Source organism: Schistocerca piceifrons, chromosome 2 (genome assembly GCF_021461385.2).
Source record: "Schistocerca piceifrons isolate TAMUIC-IGC-003096 chromosome 2, iqSchPice1.1, whole genome shotgun sequence".
NCBI classification, from domain to species: domain Eukaryota; kingdom Metazoa; phylum Arthropoda; class Insecta; order Orthoptera; family Acrididae; genus Schistocerca; species Schistocerca piceifrons.
The window spans coordinates 560,886,380-560,910,931 of NC_060139.1; the positions used below are offsets into that span (position 1 = coordinate 560,886,380).

Consider the following 24,552-nt stretch of genomic DNA (forward strand, 5'->3'; position numbering starts at 1 on the left):
TGTAGTTTGTGATCTTCTGGGAGAGAGTGATCTTTCTATTGACTTGGGCCGTGTCCGATACTGGTGTGAACGTGCTTCACAGCTATATCCTCATCATCCTGCCGTATTTAGGCTGAAGGAACGGCTTCTGTCTACAAAAGGAGAGGAGAGTCTTCACGAGTTAGAAGCACTGATATCATGTAAGTTTCAAATGATATTTAATGTGCTACAGATACCAAGAGCCCTTTTACCAGTTACGAGGAATGTAATAACGAGGATGTGGTTCAGAGAAACACAGTTGAAAAATATGGTTAAGCCTTTAGTTTGATTCATTGGGACAAATGTGTGGAACAGAATAAGAACACATGGAGGTTACAAAGAGAATGAAAAAAGACTTCCAGTACTGGATCTCCAGAGGCACGTAGTGCAAGCCATCCATTATTACTTTCTATTTATTCCTTGTAACACATCTGTCTCCCAGGTTTGGTGCAACACCTTCCTTAAACACTCGACTTAACAACTTTCGATATTCCCGTCATTGCTGTGATGCAAAGGTTTTGATTAACCAATACTAGTTTCAGTGGTATTTTTAAAGTCTTTTATTTCTGTTTCATTATCTAGTATGATTTAATTAGTAGACATTCATTGCTCTCATAGGTGTTCTTCGTGGTCACCTTATACTTTCACTTTGAATAAATATATTAATTTTTCCTGACAGATAGAGAAGCTAGTAAACATTAACAGTGGCAAAGGATGTGTGATTCGCATTTGTTTTTTGGTCTCTTATGACAGCAGTTTTGTCTGCACAATCTGATCAGCAATTTTTTTCTTAATAACATCTCACTATAATTATTTGCAGCGGAAATGTCAGCAAGACCATCAGATGTTTCTCTGAGAATCCGTCTTATCAAGCTGTATCGAGAAGCAGACAGACTTAAGGATGCTTATGATCATATTGTCGAAGTTGAGCGAAGATCATTGTTTAGAGAGAACTTGGAATGGTATGAATGCATCAGTGTTGTTTTGAAGGTGAGAAAGTATTTTATTTTCCTGATTTAAATGTTAGGGCAAGTTGTAGTGACATATTAAACCTATTTTGAAGCAAACGCCTTGATACTGTATAAAATATAATTATCTCGAATAGTGATACTGTGTTTGCTTATAATAAGATTATGAAAGTCTGCTACCTATACATTTTTTACAGTGATTTTTCAATATTTGTGTATCAGTGTTACTTTTCTTAAGATAAGTTCTTGTCAAATTCTAAATTCTGGAATTGAACATCATAGATACACATGGAGGTGATGAGCCATGGGATGGTGATACGCACATGTACAGATGATGTAGTATAGCCTACACGAGTTATAAAAGGATAGTGGATTGTTGGTTGTAGGAGCTCTCACTTGTACTCGGTGATTAATATTAAGAAGTTACTGAAGTAATTATGGCTGCACATTGGTAATTAACAGACTTTGAATGCTGAATGGTAGTTGGAGCTAGATGCATGGGACGTTCAGTTTCAGAAATTGTGGGGAATTCAATGTTTAGACATCTACAGTGTCGACATTGTGTGGAGGGTACCAGAAATTTCAGGCATTACCTCTCACCACTGGCAATCAGACAGGTCCTGATTTCAGTTGGTAATAGCTGGTGGTAGCATCAATGTGGCACAGACCACATGAAGCCGTAGACCTAAGTTAAGAAAAAGGTACGTTGCAAGCTGGTGGTGGCTCCGTAATGTTTGTTGTGTTTACATGGAATCGACCAAGTCCTCTGGTCCAACTGAACTGATCATTGAATGGAAATGGTTATGTTTGGCTACTTGTAAACCATTTGCAGAGACCATTTGAAGCCCTTCGTGGACTTCATGTTCCTAAACTAAGACAGAATTTTTATGGCCGAGAATGAGCCATGTCAGCAGGCCAGAATTGTTCACAATTGGTTTGAAGAACATTCTGGACAATTCAGGCAAATGATTTGGCCTCCCGGATTGGCAAACATGAATCGCATCAAAAATTTGAGACATAATTGAGAGGTTAGTGCATGCTCAAAATTATACATTGGCAACACATTCACAGTTATGGACCGCTATAGAGGCAGCACGGCCCAGTCTTTCTGCAGGGAACTTTTGATGGTGTGTGCATGCCACATAAAGTTTTTGCACTGTGCCTGGCAAAAGGAGGTGTGGCACAATATTATGAGGTACCGTATGATTTTTCACCTCACTGTAAAGCCTTACCAACATTGATTTTATTTCATAATTAGAACAGTTTTAAATATATTAAAACGAAGCCCATTGAGAAAATGACTAATAAATAAGTCATAAATTAATGTTCGCACCTGTATACATAATGCATCACCAGTTGGAAAGAGCTAAAGAATATATGGCATTGCAGTACTTTCGAAACATTAGAGGCCATTGTTATTGTTAATATACCTATTACATACTTTGTGCAGCAGCATGACATTTTTTACAAATAACTCAGTTGACATGAATACATGGTCTGTTCAAAAAATTCCGGAACATTTGTAATTTTGTGCCAATGTGTGTTTAGAGGGAAATCTATTTGTCATCCGTGCACACGTCTGTGTTTAATGTGTAACTGTTGGAAGTTTCATTGCTGTAAGTCTGTTAGGCATTATTCAGTGCTGCATTAAGGAGAACATTGTGTTGCACAGTTTGGGAATTTTAAGATGGCACAGTTAGAGGAGGAATGTGTCAGCATTAAATTTTGCGTGCAACTCAAGAAAACCAATACAAAGAGAGACCAGATGGTGCAGGAAGTCAACAGTGATGAGTGCTTAAGCTATACTCCATGTTACAAATGGTTAACACGGTTTAAAAATGGCAGGACGGAAGTAGAGGTGACCCTCATTCAGGACACCCTTCAGTCTCTACTGATGATGCTCTGTCAGTAATGTCAACTGAAAACTGACTGTCAGAGATTGCAAAAGAACGTAACCTTTCAGTTCGATCATGTCATGAAATCCTGACACAGCATCTTGAAATGCATCGTGTGGATGCAAAGTTCGCCCCACGGCTAATGAGTTAACACCAGAAAGACCTTCCTCTCGCAATCTGTGAAGAGCTTTTGGATCGCCCAAATGAGAATTAGATGTTCCTTAAGAGAATCGTAACTGGTGATGAGACGTGGGTCAGTGATGAAGATGCTGAGACCAAGGTTCAGTCTTCACAGTGGGTCAGGAAAAGTTCTCCATGGCCAAAAAGCTCATTAGGTCAGGTCAAATGTGAAAGCCATGCTGATAGTTTTCTTTGGCTCTGAAGGATAAGTTCATGATGAATTTGTACCACAGAAACAAACTGTTAATTGATGATATTATCGGCACTTGTCATGATGCCTGGGAGAAAATGTGAGCAGGAAATGGCCTGAAATGTGAGACAATTCATGGCTCTTGCATCACGATAATGCGATAATTCACCTGCACATTTATCCCATTGGTGCGTGACTATTGCACAGGAAACCAAATCACTGTGCTGCCTCATCCTCCAGATCTGGACCCTGCAGACTTTTATTTCCGAAGTTGAAAACCATTGAAAGGATGAAAATTTGCAACGATAGACAAGATCAAATACGCAGATGACACTTAGCGCGATCCAGCAAGAGACGTACCAAGACTCCTTCCGGCAGTGGAAACTGCATTGGAAGCAGTGTATCAATTGTGGAGGAGAGTATTTCAAAGGAGACCATGCACAATAAGTAAAAGGTAAGCACAGAAAAATATTGTGTACAAAGTTCTGGAATTTTTTGAACATACCTCATATGTTGTAAACTACGTAGTAAATAATTCAAACATTACTGTAAGTTGTGTTTTAAGGTATCTTAGAAATTTGGTTTCCATTAAAATGACCAACAAATTAAACAATATTGTTGAAATTCATATTGCCATCAAGTTATGGATGGAATCTGTCCTGAACATGGAACACTTCCCCAGATTTCGATCTGACTTGAGAATGAAGCAGAATAATTACAGTGCAATACTTAATAACACTTGTTTTGAATACAACTGCAGAATTAGATTACGAACAGAACTTTTCATTGTTTACAATACCCCATTTAATCCACTTATGAATCTACTCAAAACATAATAAAATATCTGTTCTTTCGGTGTTCATAACTTCAAATTCTGAATTGTGTAGTGACAAGATAGTAAGTGATAGTTTTTACACATACTCGATATATGGCACTGTTATCTTGCTACTGTAATAGTTGGTGGTGGTGGTGGTGGTGGTGGTGGTGGTGGTGGTGGTGGTATGTCAGTTGTAAACCTCTGTTAGTATTACTTCCAAATACAGTATTAAATAGTGCCAGTCACAGTTTGTTAAGTAAATGTAGAAGAAACGTAGAATCACAGACAGGCACAATTAAAAAAAAAAAAAACTAATTATATGCTTTTTGCCAAAAGGCCTTCCGAAGTAAAAAGCACACAAGTTCACATAAGCGTAACTCGCACACACATGACCACTGTCTCTGGCCGCTGCAGTCAGACTGAATTGTAGCTGCACGTGGTGGGAGCAGCGAGCTGGTGGGTTGGTGAAGAGGCAGTGTGGGGGTGGAGATGAGATAGGGCTTGAGACGCAGTTTGGGGGAAAGGGGGGGCGGCAGGAAGAAAAATATATTGAAGGGGAAAATGACTACTGGGTGCATTGGTGGAATGGAAGTCTGTGTTGTGCTGGAGTGGAAGCAGAGAATGGGATAAGTAAGTGGAGGACCAGTACTAGCAAACGCCGAGACCAAGGGGGCTTACGGGAATGTGGGATATATTGCAGGGAGGATTCCCTCCTTTGCATTTCAGAAAAGCTGGTGTTTGTAGGTGGGATCCTAATGGTGCAGGCTGTGAATCAGTTGTTGGAGTGAAGCGCTTTGTGTTGCACGGCATGTTCAGCCACTGGATATCCAGCTGCCTCTTGTCCACAATGTATCGGTGACCATTCATGCAAATGTACAGCTTCTTAATCGCCGTGCCCACGCAGAAAGCAGCACAGGGTTTGCAGCTTGATTTGTTGATTACAGGACTGCTTCCACAAGCAGCTTTGCCTTTGGTGGGAAGAGAGATGCCTGTGAGGAGGACTGAAGTAGATGGTGTTGGGACAGTGTATGGGATAGGTCTTGCATCTTCCTTTATTTCAAGGATATGAGGATATGAGCCTGAGCCACGAGGCAAGGGGTTGGAGGCAGGGATAGAGAAAGGAAGAATGACAGTATTGTATAGATTGGCGAGGTGGTGGAATACTGTGAGAGGGGTGGGAAGGATAGCAGCTAGAATATGCTTCATGGAGTGAGGGAGGGAGGGGAGGTAGGGAGCGCGCGCGCGAGAGAGAGAGAGAGAGAGAGAGAGAGAGAGAGAGAGAGAGAGAGAGAGAGAGAGAGAGAGAGAGAGGGGGGGGGGGGGGGGGAGGTGGTAGGTGACTGCAGAGACAAATGGGAGATCTGTTTCTGTCTAAGGTTGGGTTGATAATTTTGGTCTGTAAAGGCGTCAGTGAGACCCTGGTTCTATTCGGCAGAGGACTGCTTGTCACTGCATATGCAATGACCACATGTGGCTGGGCTGTGTGGGACTTCATGGTATAAGATGGCAGTAGCTGTTGAAGTGGAGGTACTGCTTGTGGTCGGTAGGTATAATATGAATGGAGGTACTGGTGTATCCATACTTGCAGTGGAGCTCCACATCAAGGAAGGTGGCTTGGTGGGTTGAGGAGGATCAGGTGCAGCAAATAGGGAGATAGTGTGGAGGTTCTGGAGGAATGTGGATAGGGTGCACTCACCGTCAGCCCAGGTCATGAAGATGTCAACAATGAATGTGAAACAGGTCAGTGGTTTGGGATTGTGGGTGGTAAGGGAGGATTCTTGTAGAGGGTGCATGAATAGATCAGTGTAACATGGGGCCATGTGAGTGCCCATTGCTGTACAATGAATTTGTTTGTAGATGTTGCCTTCAAAGGAGAGGCAATTATGGGAGAGGCTATAGTTGGTCATAGTGAATTGGGTTTATGGACATGAGGAAGCATGTAGACGATAGGAGTGCAGGGATGAGGGGAGAGGTGCACTCAGGGGAAAGGTTCTGGGATGGACCCAAGGATTCTGTGGAGGCACTGGAAATCTTGCTGGTTTTTTGGAATGGGGTCGCTGTGGCATGGTTTATAGATGGATGACTTCGATAGCTGATGGAGGCTCTCCACCCTGTGATCTGTATTGTTAGACACAGAGGTGGAGAGTTTGTTGGCTGTTAGGATTATAATGTTGGGATCAGTTCTAAGGTGGTGGATTATGGTCTGTTAGGTTGGTTTCCATGGCGAGTGGCGCCTTCATTTGATTCTCATTCCATCTGGTAAGTCTCCAATGACTCAAGGTACTGGGTGACTTTTCCAAACTCTTCCCATTTCCTAAAAATCGCTAGTCCTCCTCCTTCATCCCTCTTCCTTTCCCTTCAACCCTCCAATCAGAAAGAGTTACTGGCTCAGAAAGCTTGCAATTTCTTTGATCTTTACACGTGTGTTTTCTCCTGCTGCCACTTGGTGAATATGTTTTATCTGTCCAGTTATATTATCATCAAATACATCACAGAAAAATAACTTAAAACTAAGTTTTGCTCTCTAAATTGCTTTATGGTTTAGGATACATTGATTTGTCAGATGTCACTTGTTCTATATCAAAAATTCTGTGCTCAAGAATCTTAGCATTTGTGGGAAGCAGGAGTTGGCAAATGCTGTCCGTAGTTGAGCCTTTGGAGATAAAATATATAGCTGCTTCAAGAACATATTTCCTCCACCAACAAATCTATACCAAATTTGTGGCCGAGTTAGCCCTCTTTTAACTACATTCTATCCTTTACTGTATGATTACATGATGATGGCGTCCTCTTGGGTAAAATATTCCGGAGGTAAAATAGTCCCCCATTCGGATCTCCGGGCGGGGACTACTCAAGAGGATGTCGTTATCAGGAGAAAGAAAACTGGCGTTCAACGGATCGGAGCGTGGAATGTCAGATCCCTTAATCGGGCAGGTAGGTTAGAAAACTTAAAAAGGGAAATGGATAGGTTGAAGTTAGATATAGTGGGAATTAGTGAAGTTCGGTGGCAGGAGGAACAAGACTTCTGGTCAGGTGACTACAGGGTTATAAACACAAAATCAAATAGGGGTAATGCAGGAGTAGGTTTAATAATGAATAGGAAAATAGGAATGCGGGTAAGCTACTACAAACAGCATAGTGAACGCATTATTGTGGCCAAGATAGATACGAAGCCCACGCCTACTACAGTAGTACAAGTTTATATGCCAACTAGCTCTGCAGATGACGAATAAATTGAAGAAATGTATGATGAAATAAAAGAAATTATTCAGATTGTGAAGGGAGACGAAAATTTAATAGTCATGGGTGACTGGAATTCGAGTGTAGGAAAAGGGAGAGAGGGAAACATAGTAGGTGAATATGGATTGGGGGACAGAAATGAAAGAGGAAGCCGCCTGGTAGAATTTTGCACAGAGCACAACATAATCATAACTAACACTTGGTTTAAGAATCATGAAAGAAGGTTGTATACATGGAAGAACCCTGGAGATACTAAAAGGTATCAGATAGATTATATAATGGTAAGACAGAGATTTAGGAACCAGGTTTTAAATTGTAAGACATTTCCAGGGGCAGATGTGGACTCTGACCACAATCTATTGGTTATGACCTGTAGATTAAAACTGAAGAAACTGCAAAAAGGTGGGAATTTAAGGAGATGGGACCTGGATAAACTAAAAGAACCAGAGGTTGTACAGAGATTCAGGGAGAGCATAAGGGAGCAATTGACAGGAATGGGGGAAATAAATACAGTAGAAGAAGAATGGGTAGCTTTGAGGGATGAAGTAGTGAAGGCAGCAGAGGATCAAGTAGGTAAAAAGACGAGGGCTAATAGAAATCCTTGGGTAACAGAAGAAATATTGAATTTAATTGATGAAAGGAGACAATATAAAAATGCAGTAAGTGAAACAGGCAAAAAGGAATACAAACGTCTCAAAAATGAGATCGACAGGAAGTGCAAAATGGCTAAGCAGGGATGGCTAGAGGACAAATGTAAGGATGTAGAGGCCTATCTCACTAGGGGTAAGATAGATACCGCCTACAGGAAAATTAAAGAGACCTTTGGAGATAAGAGGACTTGTATGAATATCAAGAGCTCAGATGGAAACCCAGTTCTAAGCAAAGAAGGGAAAGCAGAAAGGTGGAAGGAGTATATAGAGGGTCTATACAAGGGCGATGTACTTGAGGACAATATCATGGAAATGGAAGAGGATGTAGATGAACATGAAATGGGAGATAAGATACTGCGTGAAGAGTTTGACAGAGCACTGAAAGACCTGAGTCGAAACAAGGCCCCCGGAGTAGACAATATTGCATTGGAACTACTGACGGCCGTGGGAGAGCCAGTCATGACAAAACTCTACCATCTGGTGAGCAAGATGTATGAAACAGGCGAAATACCCTCAGACTTCAAGAAGAATATAATAATTCCAATCCCAAAGAAAGCAGGTGTTGACAGATGTGAAAATTACCGAACTATCAGCTTAATAAGTCACAGCTGCAAAATACTAACACGAATTCTTTACAGACGAATGGAAAAACTAGTAGAAGCCAACCTCGGGGAAGATCAGTTTGGATTCCGTAGAAACACTGGAACACGTGAGGCAATACTGACCTTACGACTTATCTTAGAAGAAAGATTAAGGAAAGGCAAACCTACGTTTCTAGCATTTGTAGACTTAGAGAAAGCTTTTGACAATGTTGACTGGAATACTCTCTTTCAAATTCTAAAGGTGGCAGGGGTAAAATACAGGGAGCGAAAGGCTATTTACAATTTGTACAGAAACCAGATGGCAGTTATATGAGTCGAGGGACATGAAAGGGAAGCAGTGGTTGGGAAGGGAGTGAGACAGGGTTGTAGCCTCTCCCCGATGTTATTCAATCTGTATATTGAGCAAGCAGTAAAGGAAACAAAAGAAAAATTCGGAGTAGATATTAAAATTCATGGAGAAGAAATAAAAACTTTGAGGTTCGCCGATGACATTGTAATTATGTCAGAGACAGCCAAGGACTTGGAAGAGCAGTTGAATGGAATGGACAGTGTCTTGAAAGGAGGATATAAGATGAACATCAACAAAAGCAAAACAAGGATAATGGAATGTAGTCTAATTAAGTCGGGTGATGCTGAGGGAATTAGATTAGGAAATGAGGCACTTAAAGTAGTAAAGGAGTTTGCTATTTGGGGAGCAAAATAACTGATGATGGTCGAAGTAGAGAGGATATAAAATGTAGGCTGGCAATGGCAAGGAAAGCGTTTCTGAAGATGAGAAATTTGTTAACATCCAGTATTGATTTAAGTGTCAGGAAGTTATTTCCGAAAGTATTCGTATGGAGTGTAGCCATGTATGGAAGTGAAACATGGACGATAAATAGTTTGGACCAGAAGAGAATAGAAGCTTTCGAAATGTGGTGCTACAGAAGAATGCTGAAGATTAGATGGGTAGATCACATAACTAATGAGGAGGTATTGAATAGGATTGGGGAGGAGAGAAGTTTGTGGCACAACTTGACCAGAAGAAGGGATCGGTTGGTAGGACATGTTCTGAGGCATCAAGGGATCACCAATTTAGTATTGGAGGGCAGCGTGGAGGGTAAAAATCGTAGAGGGAGACCAAGAGATGAATACACTAAGCAGATTCAGAAGGATGTAGGTTGCAGTAGGTACTGGGAGATGAAAAAGCTTGCACAGGATAGAGTAGCATGGAGAGCTGCATCAAACGAGTCTCAGGACTGAAGACCACAACAACAACAACTATCGTAGATCCCTCAAACAAAAAAACCGTGCCCAGTTCTTGGAAAAAGGCACAGATCACACCAGTCTATGACAAGAAGTGATCTACAAAACTGCATTCCAATATCCTCGACATAGATTTGTTGTAGAATCTTAGAACATACTCTGAGTTCAAACAAAATTAGGTATATTGAAAAAGAATGACCTCAGTGCCAGGCAGCATCCTACATGTGAACCCAAATTGCACTTCTCTCACATTACATACTGAAAACTTTGGATCAAGGCAGTCAGGTAGGTCCTGTTTTTCTTGATTTCGGGAAAGCATTTGGCTCGGTACCACACCTGTACTTACTACCAAAAGTATGATCGTATAGGATATCAAGTGAAATTTGTGACTATTGAGTACCTTGTGTTGGGGAGCATGCAGCATGTTATCTTGGATGTAGAAGTAACTTCAGAAGTGGCCCATAGAAGTGTGTTGGGACCATTGCTGTTCATGTTGTGTATTAATGATATTAAAAGACAATATTAATAGTAAAATCAAACTTTTTGTAGAGGATGCAATTATCTGTAATGAAGTACTGTCTGAAAGTAGCTGTACAAGTAGTCAGTGTTGCAGGGATTGGCAACTTGCTTTAAATGTTGAGAAATATAAAATTGTGCACTTCACAAAACAAAAACACAGTAACTTGTACAAATACCTGGGTATAACAATTCATAAGGGTACGAATGATCACATAGTTGCAGTCGTGGGTACAGCAGGTGGTAGTCTTTGGTTTGTGGTATAATACTGGGGAAACATAATCAGTCTGCAAAGGAGATAGCGTACAAATCACTTTAAATGATGACTCTAAGAGTACACAACTTCCTACATTTCACTCGTGTAGGGATCATGAGGATAAGATTAAAATAATCCCTGCATGAGCAGAGGCAGTCAGCAATTTTTGCCCTGATCCACACATGAATGGAACAGGAAGAAATCCTAATAACTGTTATTATGGGACACACTCTCTACCATGCATTTCATGGTGTTTTGCAGAATGTAGACGTACAGTGGAACTTCAATTTTACATTTTTCGTGATTCTACGCCATAAATTCGTAGCCCCTGTGAAAAGTCCATAAGATCAATGCTAAAACTTCCCCGATTTTACATTTCTACCAAGTAAGGTTTACCTCGATTTTAAGTTCTTATTCAAATGAGTTAAAAGTGGCACAAAAGGCAGATCGTTTGCACGACAGGTGACGGTGGAGTTAAGGGAATATTTTAGGCTGCTATGGAGAGGGGAAACATGAGAGAAGAAATACTGACCTAATACGCGATCGGTGTTGTCAACAAATCTTGCAACATTTATCTTCATCACGCAATTATGATACAACTACCACTTGGTTGAAGTGCTAATGGAAAAACAAGACAGTCGAAGCAATGTGTTCCAGACCGAGCCAGCATGTGACGAAGGTGCCCAACCACCATTTTTTCTTGTGCCACTTATAACTCAGCCTAATCTCTTTGCATGTATTTTCGATGTTCTGTATTTAGCCACAATATCTATCGACAACCTTTTTAAGTTCAAGCACTGAGTCTCGAAGAACATGCTCGGTCATAATTGAGGAAACATCGCCCATTTCTCAACCTCCACTATTGGGTGGAGAAATGTAGGGTCCCCCTGAATAGGTCAGGCGTGCACTACACGCAGGAAGCGGCTACAAGGGTAGCGGAGTACGTGTGGAGTGCACATGTGGGTTTTTTAGGTTAGGGAATTCCCTCCCTAGGCCCGACAAGACGCCTCCTGAGACGCGGCAAGGTAGGGGTAGGCAGAATGCAACAGGGAATAACAATATTAATGTGCTAATAATAAACTGCAGGAGGGTCTATAGAAAGGTCCCATAACTGCATTCATTAATAAACGGTCACAATGCCCACATAGTACTGGGGACAGAAAGTTGGCTGAAACCAGATGTAAACACCGATGAAATTCTAAACTCAGATTGGAATGTATACCACAGAGACAGGCTGGACAGTGAAGGGGGAGGCGTGTTTATAGCGATAAGACGTGCAATAGTATCGAAGGAAATTGACGGAGATCCGAAATGTGAAATAATTTGGGTGAAGGTCACTGTTAAAGCAGGCTCAGACATGGTAATTGGATGTCTGTAGGCCCCCTGGCTCAGCAGCTGTTGTGGCTGAGCACCTGAAGGATAATTTGGAAAAATATTTCGAGTAGATTTCCCCACCATGTTATAGTTCTGGGTGGAGATTTTAATTTGGCGGATATAGACTGGGAGACTAAAACGTTCATAATGGGTGGCAGGGACAAAGAATCCAGTGAAATTTTTTAAAGTGCTTTATCTGAAAACTACATTGAGCAGTTAAACAGATAACCGACTCATGGTGATGACATATTAGACCTTCTGGTGATAGACAGACCCAAACTATTTGGAACAGTTAACGCAGAACAGGGAATCAGTGATCATAAAGCGGTTACTGTATCGATGATTTCAGCTGTAAATAGAAATATTAAAAAAGGTAAGAAGATTTTTTTTTGTTTAGCAAAAGTAACAAAACTCAGATTTCAGGATACCTGATGGCTCAACACAAAAGTTTTGTTTTAAGTACAGATAGTGTTGAGGATCAGTGGACAAAGTTGAAAACCATGGTACAATATGCGTTAGATGAGTATGTGCCAAGCAAGATCGTAAGAGATGGAAAAGAGCTACTGTGGTACAACAACCGAGTTAGAAAACTGCTGTGGAAGCAAAGGGAACTTCACAGCAAACATAAATATAGCCAACGCCTTGCAGACAAAAAAAAATTACGGGAAGCTAAATGTAATGTGAGGAGGGCCATGCGAGAGGCGTTCAATGAATTCGAAAGTAAAGTTATATGTACTGACTTGGCAGAAAATCCTAAGAAATGTTGGTCTTACCTCAAAGCGGTATGTGGATCAAAACAAAATGTCCAGACACTCCGTGACCAAAATGGTACTGAAACAGAGGATGACAGACTAAAGGCCGAAATACTAAATGTCTTTTTCCAAAGCTGTTTCACAGAGGAAGACTGCACTGTAGTTCCTTCTCTAGATTGTCGCACAGATGACAAAATGGTAGATATCGAAATAGGCGACAGAGAGATAGAGAAACAATTAAAATCGCTCAAAAGAGGAAAGGCCGCTGGATCTGATGGGATACCAGTTTGATTTTACATAGAGTACGCGAAGGAACTTTTCCCCCCTTCTTGCAGCGGTGTACCGTAGGTCTCTAGTAGAGTGTAGTGTTCCAAAGGATTGGAAAAGGGCACAGGTCATCCCCGTTTTCAAGAAGGGATGTCGAACAGATGTGCAGAACTATAGACCTATATCTCTAATGTCGATCAGTTGTAGAATTTTGGAACACGTATTATGTTAGGGTATAATGACTTTTCTGGAAACTAGAAATCTACTCTGTGGGAATCAGCGTGGTTTTCGAAGAAGACGATCATGTGAAACCCAGCTCGCGCTATTCGTTCACGAGACTCAGAGGGCCATAGACACGGGTTCCCAGTTAGATGCCGTGTTTCTTGGCTTCCGCAAGGTGTTTCATACAGTTCCCCACAGTCATTTAATGAACATAGTAAGAGCATATGGACTAGCAGACCAATTGTGTGATTGGATTGAAGAGTTCCTAGATAACAGAACGCAGCATGTCATTCTCAATGGAGAGAAGTCTTCCGAAGTAAGAGTGATTTAAGGTGTGCCGCAGGGGAGTGTCGTAGGACCATTGCTATTCACAATGTACATAAATGACCTTGTGGATGACATCGGAAGTTCACTGAGGCTTTTTGCGGATGATGCTGTGGTATATCGAGAGGTTGTAACAATGGAAAGTTATACTGAAATGCAGGAGGATCTGCAGCGGTATGACGCATGGTGCAGGGAATGGCAATTGAATCTCAATGTAGACAAGTGTAAGGTGCTGCAAACACATAGAAAGAAAGATCCCATATCATTTATCTACAGTATTCAGTTAATTCCATAAATTATCTTGGAGTACGCATTAGGAGTGATTTAAAATAGAATGATCATATAAAGTTGATCGTCGGTAAAGCAGATGCCAGACTGAGAGTCATTGGAAGAATCCTAAGGAAATGCAATCCGAAAACAAAGGAAGTGGGTTACAGTACACTTGTTTGCCCACTGCTTGAATACTGCTCAGCAGCGTGGGATCCGTATCAGATAGGGTTGATAGAAGAGATAGAGAAGATCCAACGGAGAGCAGCGCGCTTTGTTACAGGATCAGTTAGTAATAGCGAAAGCGTTATAGAGATGATAGATAAACTCCAGTGGAAGACTCTGCAGGAGATACGCTCAGTAGCTCGGTACGGGCTTTTGTTAAAGTTTCGAGAACATACCTTCACCGAGGAGTCCAGCAGTATATTGCTCCCTCCTATGTGTATCTCGCGAAGAGACCATGAGGATAAAATCAGAGAAGTTAGAGCCCACACAGAGGCATACCGACAATCCTTCTTTCCACGAACAATACGAGACTGGAATAGAAGGGAGAACCGATAGAGGTACTCAAGGTACCCTCCGCCACACACCGTCAGGTAGGTTGCAGAGCATGGATGTAGATGCAGTAAATTGTTATTGACTGGCGACTTGTTAAGTAACTTAAATAGCCTGCACAGCCACCACACTAAACTGTTGTTGTTGTGTTGTTGTGGTCTTCAGTCCTGAGACTGGTTTGATGCAGCTCTCCATGCTACTCTATCCTGTGCAAGCTTCTTCATCTCCCAGTACCTACTGCAACCTACATCCTTCTGAATCTGCTTAGTGTATTCATCTCTTGGTCTCCCCCTATGATTTTTACCCTCTACGCTGCCCTCCAATACTAAATTGGTGATCCCTTGATGCCTCAGAACATGTCCTACCAACCGATCCCTTCTTCTGGTCAAGTTGTGCCACAAACTTCTCTTCTCCCCAATCCTATTCAATACTTCATCATTAGTTATGTGATCTACCCACCTAATCTTCAGCATTCTTCTGTAGCACCACATTTCAAAAGCTTCTATTCTCTTCTTGTCCAAACTATTTACCGTCCATGTTTCACTTCACACTACACTAACATGTGTAAAATGAGCTCACCTACCGGGTGCATGGGGAGGGTGAGTGGCCCTTCAATGACGGGAGTGCGCAGGTATGGGTGAAAGCTTTTTGTGAAGTGCTTGAAATATAATTTTCATGCAGATGATGTGCTGTGAACAGAGATGTCACACAGAAATAGAACAAGGGTTATGTGATAGCACATTTTAAAGACCTTCTTGTTCAAATCTGATACGATACAGTTGCAACAACTACATACACTACTCTTGTATATTCTTTGTTCATACTCATACCACACACTGTAGATCGTAAAGACTGATAGCAGTGATAGAGGGCACAAAGCGGAACTATAGCACCCAAGCTGTCCTTCAAATTTACGTGTCACGCAGTGTACAGAATTTCACTGAGCCAACTTTTAATAAGCCTGTAACATCAATTGGGGAAGTAAACTCATTTTTTCATGACTCTTTCTCTCACTAAGTCTAAAATAACACTTTAATGGTGGTGGGCATATGAAGTGCAGCTCGTAAGGAAAGCGTAAACAAAAACAGCATTGGTGACAGTTTGTTGTTCTGCGGATGTCTGCATTTATGCTTACGGTTTAACCACTTAGCTGCTTTGATGATTTTGGTTTAATTCAACATGTTCATCAATTTTTGCTTTTCTCTTGGTGAGCACAAAGGATAATCTCTCAAACGCGTGTTTTGAACGTATAATTTGTGGTTGTAGCTTGTTGCAAAATAGCCCAAATTCATTGTACCCAGATACCAATTCAAGTTTTTTGCTGAGTTTTTACTGCTGTTACACAGGTGTGATTTTTGAAGAACTGATGAAATTCATTACCACAAATGGTTGTATAAACATTGTAGTGTACATTTCATTTCCTTTATGTCAACAGATCTGATACAAACTATTGGAGAGAATTGCAATTTTTAATAATATATGCTAGTTACGTGTGTTTTTGCTTGCGTTTTTGGTTTGGGGGTTTTAACATTTTCCTCATTTCTGCATTTGCCTCAGTATTGTGTTTTTATAGTCTGGCCAGCACAAATATGTAAAATAGTAGATGTAAATCGTAGTGCCACAATGTACCAGCTGCTGACATCACCTGAGCACTTAGTATCACAAATGCCTACACTATCACATCCACTTCTTCTTTTTTCCAGAATTACTTGGGAGTTACAATGTTAGGCATGTAATGGGGACCATTAGGGATATGACTGCCACGAAGGCCAAGGAATCAAGTGTGCACTCAGTGTGCACACTGGAAGGAGTCATTCCAGACGTGTAACTGGTGCTTCTGGGTGTTGTGAACAGCACAGGATGCAGCCAACTGCAGATGGTGGCTTATGTCAGTATTAATGATTTGTCTCTCTTTGGACCTAAAGAGATTTTCACTATTTTTGGGAGGGTAGCTTAAGTGGTATAGACTCCAGTAGTGATTTGGGGATATGTAGGTGACCACACTCGTACAATTATAGTTGATGGGGACTACAGTATACACTTGATATGGTGCCGAAAAGACGTGTTTACAATCAATGGTAGGCATAAAATTTCGTCTATAATCTTACTGAATGCTTTCTCAGAAAATTGTTTTGTACAGTTAGTTCAGGAGCTCACTCAGAGCGTAAATGGCTGCAGAAACATACTGGACCTCTTTGTGATAAATAATCCTAAGCAGATAGATGACATCCTGACGTATAGAGGGATTAGTGACCACAAGGTTGTTGTAGCTAGACTAAATATTGTAACATCCCACTTTGCACTTTCCTAAGAGACGATCTTCACTTCTTCCAATTTGGGATGTAATCGTGGACCGGATGTGGTTTGAACTCGCAGAAATAGTATCAAAGGGAATTGATAGATTTATACCAAATAAATTAATGAGAGGGCATACTGATGGCCCTCCTCTCCCCCTGCCCATGGTGCACAAAACAGTTCAGAACAATATTGCAGAAGCAACAAAAAGAGCATGCTAAACTTAAAAGCACACAACCCCACCTTCCCCATCCCAGATTGGCAAATCTTAACATAAGCTTGAAAGCAAACTTCAGTGTGACATGCTTTTAATAGTTTCCACAGTGAAATTCTCTCCCAAAATCTGGCAGAAAACACGAAGTGTTGCTCATTGTATATAAAGTACACCAGTGGCAAAACACAATACCTTCACTGCACAGTAAAAATGTTACTGATGACGTTGCCATTAAGGCATTATTACTAAACACGGTTTTCCGAAATTCCTCTACAGGAGAAGACAAAATAAATATTCCAGATTTCGAATCAAGAACAACTGCTAACATGAGCAACTTATGTAGGTATCCTTGGTGTAGCAGAGCAGCTTAAATTACTTTAATATCAGCAAAACCTCTGGTTCAGATTGTATACCAGTCAGGTTCCTTTCAGAGCTGCTGATAATAGTAGCTCCACACTTAGCAGTCATATACAATAGCTCTCTTGTCGAAGGATCCATACCCAAAAACTGGAAAGTTGCACAGTCACACCAATACATAAGAATGGAAATATAAGTAATGTGCTGAATTACAGGCCCATAGTGCTAATGTTTATTTACAGTATGATTTTGGAACATTTACTGTGTTCAAGCATTATGAATTACCTTGAAGAAACAGATTTATTGACAAATAGCCAACATAGATTTAGAAAATATTTTCTTGTGAAACACATCTAGCTCTTTATTCTCACGAAGTAATTAGTGATATTGAAGGGGGATGTGAAGTTGATTTCATAGTTTGGTTTCCAGACAGCCTTTGACGCCATTCCTTCCAAGTTACTTAGTCAAATTGCGTGCTTATGGACTATCATCTCAGTTCTGTGACTGGATTTCTGATTTCCTGTTGGCAAGATAACAGTTCATAATAATTGACAAAGTCATAGAGTAAAACAGAAGTAATGCCTGGTGTTCACCAAGGAAGTGTTGTAGGCACTTTGCTGTTCCTGGTATATATATAAACAGTTAAGGAGATGATCTGAGCAGCCCTGTTAGCTTTTATGGCGGAGCATGCTGACACTTATCATCTTATAAAGTCATCGGATGATCAAAACAAATTGCAAAATGATTTAGGAAGATATCTGTGTGGTGTGAAAAGTGGCAGTTGACACTAAATAATGAAAAGTGTGAACTCGTCCACATGAGTATTACAAGGAATCCACTAAAGTTCTATTACACAATAATTCACACAATTCTAAAGGCTATAAATTCAACTAAAACTTATCAATTAGAAATACAAATAAATTGGAATGATCTCGTAGATAACATTGTGGGGAAAGCAAACCAAGGAATGTGTTTTATTGGCAGAACACTTTAAAAAATCCAACAGGTCTACTAAAGAGACAACTTACACTACGCATTTTCACCCTTTTCTGGAGTATTGTTTTACAGTGTGGGATATGCATCAGATAGGATTAATGGAAGATGTTGAAAAAGCTCAAAAAAGTGCAGCTCATTTTGTATAATTGCGATATATGGGAGAGGGTGTCATGGACATGATTCACAAATTGGGGTGGCACTCGTTAAAACAGGCGCATTTTGTTGCAATAGGATTATCTCATTAAATTTAATCACCAACTTTCTCCTCGGAGTGCGCAAAAATATGTTGTTGCCGCCCACCTATATAGTGAGGAATGAGCATCATATTAAAATAAATCGGGGCTAGCATGGGAAGATTTATACGTTCATTTTTCCCACATGATATCCAGGAGTGGAGTGATAGAGAAATATCTTGAATGTCGTTGGATGAATCCTCTAACAGGCACGTAATTGTGATTTGCAGAGTAATGTTGTAGATGCAGTGTGTCCAGAGTTAGCAAGGGATGGTCAAGAAAATGACAACATGTGCTCAGTGAAGGTTCTCTAGAGATTTTGCTGTGTTTCACAGTCTCGAGTTCCATGCATCTACGTTTTATTCTGTACATTTTCTGTTATTCACTTATCTTTCATCATGGCATTTCCTCAATCTTTCCCTATCTGTTGTAATCCAGTAAACAGGTTTCTTTGTCCATTTTCCATTCTTCCCAGGTGCTTGCCACACTCATCAACTTCTCACGCTATGCTGTTTTGACCTCCACCCTCTATTGTGTGTTTTACTGGATTTACACTTTTTCCACTGTTGCTGAGTGCCAATCCTCACTCCACCCATCAATCACCCACAACCACTTACATTTGAGTCGAACTTGTGAAATACATAATTAAGACAGGACTAATCTGCTTCAGTAAACAAAGGAACAAAGATGTTCACACCTCATGAGAAGTAAGTATGTGTAAGTTTTTTTGCTACATTTATATTGTTTTTCAGCTTGCAGTTTGGAGCAGAGTGAAGTAAAAGTTATCTTGAAAATTTCTGACATAGCTGTATATACTAAAATTTATTTTTTATTTTTATAGTATATTATTTTATTTTATTAATTTTGCATTACTTCAGTTAACAGCAGTTTCATTTTTGTTTTACAGGCATATGCAGAGAAATACTCTGATATTTGTGGATGGGAATTTTACCTGTATTATACATCTGTTCAAGAGAAAAAGGCATATTTAAGCTTAGGTGAAAACCATGCTATGCTCCACAAAACTGTTGCAGATTGTGTGCAAGTTCTCTTCAGGTAATTAAATTTCTTAATATTAGCCTGCAGTTAGGAGTGTGCTGTACCTATGAGAATACAATCTTGTTTATGGTGTATATTAACAGACCATACAATAGCAAAAGTTCTGAAATACTGAATCTTGCTTACTTCCTGATGTCTGTACTTGGTTTCTTATAGAGCTTGGTGTTGTGATTCAGGTCACTAACACCCTAAATTTGGTAAAAGTTCAATTTAAAGGAGCTATATCCCAAGTTAATTGATGTATAACAATAATGCAAATTCCTTAATGGAGACTTGTGTAAAATACAGAAAAGGCAACCAATCACCTACAGTGGATTGATGTGAGGAGCATAGTAACTAATAACTAACACCACCATTCACACTAGCTTACAACCACTAGCATTTTTTCGAGCAATAGTTCACACATTCACACACTCAACTCCATACGTACACTTCTGTGGCCGCGACATGTTCGTGTGAGTGATTGTGTTTGTGAATGTGTGTACTATTGCTGGAAAAGAGCTAGCACTCAAGATAATGTGTCTGCTATATTCTCCACAATCTGCTTTAGGTGAGCAGCTGCCTTTCCCTTATTTTAAGTAAACTATTATTTTTATGAAAAGTTGTTTCAAAGAAACTTCCAAAGATTAATCTGATGTTTACTTACATCTATTGTATTACAGTGTTAAAGGCACATGTTTTACCAGCAGTTGAAATAGACTCTGAGAAGAATTGAAAGAAAAAAATTATTACATATTTTAATTGAAATCAAAATAAAACAAAATGCTAATAATGTTCAATCAATGGAAAATTTTATTTTTAAAATGTTAAATGTGCCAGAATACTACATATGATGTATACTGAATACTCAGAGCAGTTGCCTGGGTGGATGAGGTGGGATGGGGTTAGGGAAGGATGCACAAGGTGAGGAGTAGTAGTGGGATAGTGTGAGGTAGGTCTTTCAATGGATCACTCAGTGACTGTACAAGAAGACAAAAGGAGCTCAGAAGATAGAGCATAACCATTTTTGTAATCACATAAATATCCACTGCCAAACTGTGACAAATAGAAAACTTGACCATCCAGTTGCAGAAAGTGCTGCGCACAACACAAATGACAACAGCTGCTTCACTACCTGAGGCTGTGCGCACGCACATTCTCTTTTACCTCCCTGTCTTTCCCCTTCATTTACACCTTTTCCTCCCTCCTTCCCTGCACCACCCCCCCCCCCCCCCCCCCCCCCCCCCCGCATCCCCCTCCTGTCGTTTTTAACCTGCGAACTTCTTTCATCATATGCAGCTGAGTCATCTGTCAAAAGATACGTCTCACGTGATCGCACTACCCTCTCCTTACCTCATGCGTCTCTCTGTTCACTCCGTCTCCATCTATACGGGGAACTGCTCTCAGTAATTAATAGTAAAGCCAGTTTTGCCATGGGCATAGTGTGTGTATGAGTGTGTGTATTATTCTGTCCAGGAGTTTCCTATGTTGTTATAACAACATAGAACTGTGAAGAGTGATATTCCATTGTTTGAATTGTTTGTTTTCAGTTTTGACCAGTTGCTAACAAAGGCATCACAGCAGTCCCCTCCACCCAGTGAACGGGACTACTATCATGAATTCTTAAGGCACATGCGTGGTCAACTCTGCCTCCATCTTGCCACTCTGCTTCTGAAAAGAGCAAAGAAGGTATACTTTTTAATATAAAAACTAAAAAAAATATTTTTTGTGAGAATTTTAAAATTACTCAAATCTGTTGTCTGTGAATGGCAGGGGTAAATGGAAGGTGTCATCTGAATAGCAGTGGAGGACCATTTCACGAAGTGCTTTCAAACTCCGTAAAGATTTTCATATTCTAAACAGTGTGTGTGATAGTTTTGACAAATAATCTTAAATTTCCTGTGTTCTTAACTATAAAAGAACCTACATAGTAACTAATTCATATGGTTGGATCTTAAGATGGAATTATCGAAATGGATAAAGCAGCTTTCTAATGTCGGGGATCAGAAGTGCTTATTCTCTCTCTCTCTCTCTCTCTCTCTCTCTCTCTCTCTCTCTCTCTCACACACACACACACACACACACACACACACACACACACACACACACACACACAGAGAGAGAGAGAGAGAGAGAGAGAGAGAGAGAGAGAGAGAGAGAGAGAGAGAAAGCTTGTACTGAAACTTAACCAGGTTCTTTCTTTCTACACCTCAATGATCCAAGAAATATGAAAAAAATTCACACCCAGTAGCGTACAATCTCTTCAGTCCTGTGAGTGACTCACCAACTAAAATTTCTTTGTAATCTATTGCCCCCTTGACAAGTAGTTGATTGGACTCTACAAGGTGTCGGTGATCACAGCTTTAGAGCCATGAAGTATATTGTCTCAACAAGTAGATACTGGAGCCAAAAAAGAGAACAGTTCTATTCGCTAAAACACAGCTAATTCCTTTCATGAACCATTTGCAACTACTCCAGAAAATTGAGCGTATCTTTAACATTTAATATTTAAGATGAGAGTTCAGGAATTCACTTTGAATGGGGATGGGAACAAAAAGATGTTTTACTTTTCATTGTGAACTATTTTCATGTTGCTGTGTGTTCTGCTTATAGTAGCACTGCTGCATCTTGACTACCAGGCTACCTCATGTTCTCTGTGCACACCTACTCACACTTAAAAGTGCACTGGACAATGTGGCAAGTCAGCACAGTGATTACCAGCTTTCTTTCTGTTTCCATACTAAGAGGGGTGGTTTCTTTTTCAGAACTGTTGTGTGGAAAATTGTAATTATGCAATAGCTGCTTTACTTGGGAGTATCACTTCAAGTGACTACCTGCTGTTCATATCAAAGTTTTCTTTGTACACAAATCTTGGCCAATAAAAGCCATCTGCCTTGGTATACTGTTAGAATAGAACTTTCTTTGAAGTGAGAATAGCCTTCTGGGCAGTTTGTTAACATCCTGCTGAAATTATCATGACTTGTACAGCATTGTTTGATTTACGCAAAGAACAAAACTTACGTGTTGGTTGCATTTGTCAGTTTATGACTTCAGTGGTGAATAACTGTTATTACTGTGGATACAGAGAGAGAGAGAGAGAGAGAGAGAGAGAGAGATATGTGAAAGGAGGAATAGTTTGTTGCTGTAGGAAAGAAGCACAGAGGTCTGAGTTTATGGTACCAGGAATAGGTACTTTATATTTTTAATAAACATTAAGAGACACTGTAAGAAAGGGCTATTTTTTAGATAATATTACCATGTATTTATAAGTAAAGGGTCACATAAATATAATAGCTTGGAAGAATCCATGTTACATGTACATATTTTGCCCATTGTTAATCTCCGGGTAAGATTTATGCATGATCTTAATTTCTTCTTTTTTCTGATCCATAATTGTTGTTACAAAGCAGCTGCAATAAGAAACTATCCTACTAATACCTAACATATGCAGAACGATTGTGTGATTCTGTAGTTCCCATTAGGATGAGTTAAGATAAAGAAAATAAAAAGGGATGAAAGTTTGTGATCCTGGCGTCTGCAGTATAGTGTGAGTCAGCGAGCAACATATTTATAAGGAGTGTCCAGACTCGCTGCTGTATGGTATTAATTAATGTTATTTCTTTCACTTTCACCACAGATCTGTCCCCCAGGGGGGCTCACCACTTGTCGGTGCATTTGTGCTTGGTTCATGCTGCTTGTCTCTCTTTCTGTTATTCATTTTCCCCTTCCTTGGGAACATGTCATGGTTATTTTGGTAATGTATTCTGTATTTTCAATAGCCTGACAACAGTCTCCATCTCCAGTCCTTCCTCCACTTCAGTGGGTGTTTTTTTTCCCCTTCACGCCCCTATGCACTCCAGAAGGATGTCCCACATGTCTGCTGCATAACAGGTGAGTGGGGAAAGCGTAATTCACAGCCACAGGTCAACGGACAGGATTCGAATGTACCCCATGATAAAGGCACAGGCCACGCCCAGGGAGGGTGACTGCCTGAGCTGTTACATTCCCAAATTGCCACTTGACTCCTCCGTCAGGAGTGTGAGAGGTGTGACCTGAGGTGTGAACAATCACTTAAGGTGGGTGAGCCCCCATCTTAGGGGTAGGAGAGTCAGGGGCAGTTGGAAGGAGCACACTATCGGAGATGCAGGCAGTCACGGGGGATTTTCTCACAATGAGCCAATCACCATCTCAGTCTTGTCTGCTAAATGTAAACGGAATGAGGCTAAATATTCTAAGACTCTCCCAGCTGCATCTTGGTTCCTGATGGTATCCTATATTGAAGGTGAATCCTTTGCTACCGATAATCCGTTTATTATTCAGAAAGATGTTGATGCAACTGCTAGCCTTTGATATCCTACTCTCATTTATGTACTGGAACTATGCTTTTGAAGAATAATTGTGATTCTCAACCACAACTGCTCGCAACTTTGCTCCTCCACGGCTATCCTGTTCCTGTCAGGGCCCGTCAAATGCTGAATTCTTTGCATGGTGTTATTTACAATATGCTGCTCAATGGTGTGACTGATGGGAAAATCCAAACTTACCTCTCTGATCAGGGCGTCCTTAGTGCCTACACAAACACTCTCTCATATTTGATATAGTAATACACCCATCAAAGATCAAAGCAGGCTATGAAGTCATAACAGTCCTACCATACATTCCATCCTGATGCACTGCCACCATTGTCAACATTACAACCACACTCGAATGTCCTGTCAAAACATGTACAGATGTGTTACTTTTGGTAGGGATGTTCATGTGGGTGATTGCCCACCTCCTCCTCCCTGCTGTGTCAATTGCAATGACAACCGTGCAGCCTTATCCTGAGAACGTCAATTGTATCTCAATGAGCGGGCTGTCCAGGAGATCCATGTAAAGTCACTCACAAGTTGTTGGCTGGTCGAAAGCCATGTGGTTTACCATCTGGCACTTTTAGTACCGTTCTGGCTTTACATTGCTCCACAAAGGACACAGCCACGCAGACTTGTGACCTCAAATTCAGCACTGCAGTTGTAAAATCACCCTGTGTCGAGACAGCATCCCCATCTCCTCCAGCTGTGCAAAGCCCCACCATTTTTGCC

At 40.6% G+C, this 24,552-nt stretch overlaps 1 protein-coding gene across 1 annotated transcript in view; it reads left to right on the forward strand.

Annotated features, from left to right (window-relative positions):
* LOC124776581 (E3 SUMO-protein ligase RanBP2) overlaps positions 1-24,552 on the forward strand; it is a 313,159-nt gene that overhangs the window by 73,113 nt on the left and 215,494 nt on the right. The window contains exons 3-6 of the mRNA XM_047251632.1: positions 6-179; positions 839-1,008; positions 19,341-19,489; positions 21,022-21,160. Of these exons, the coding sequence (XP_047107588.1) occupies positions 6-179; positions 839-1,008; positions 19,341-19,489; positions 21,022-21,160 (632 nt within the window). The remainder of the gene's footprint in view (positions 1-5; positions 180-838; positions 1,009-19,340; positions 19,490-21,021; positions 21,161-24,552) is intronic.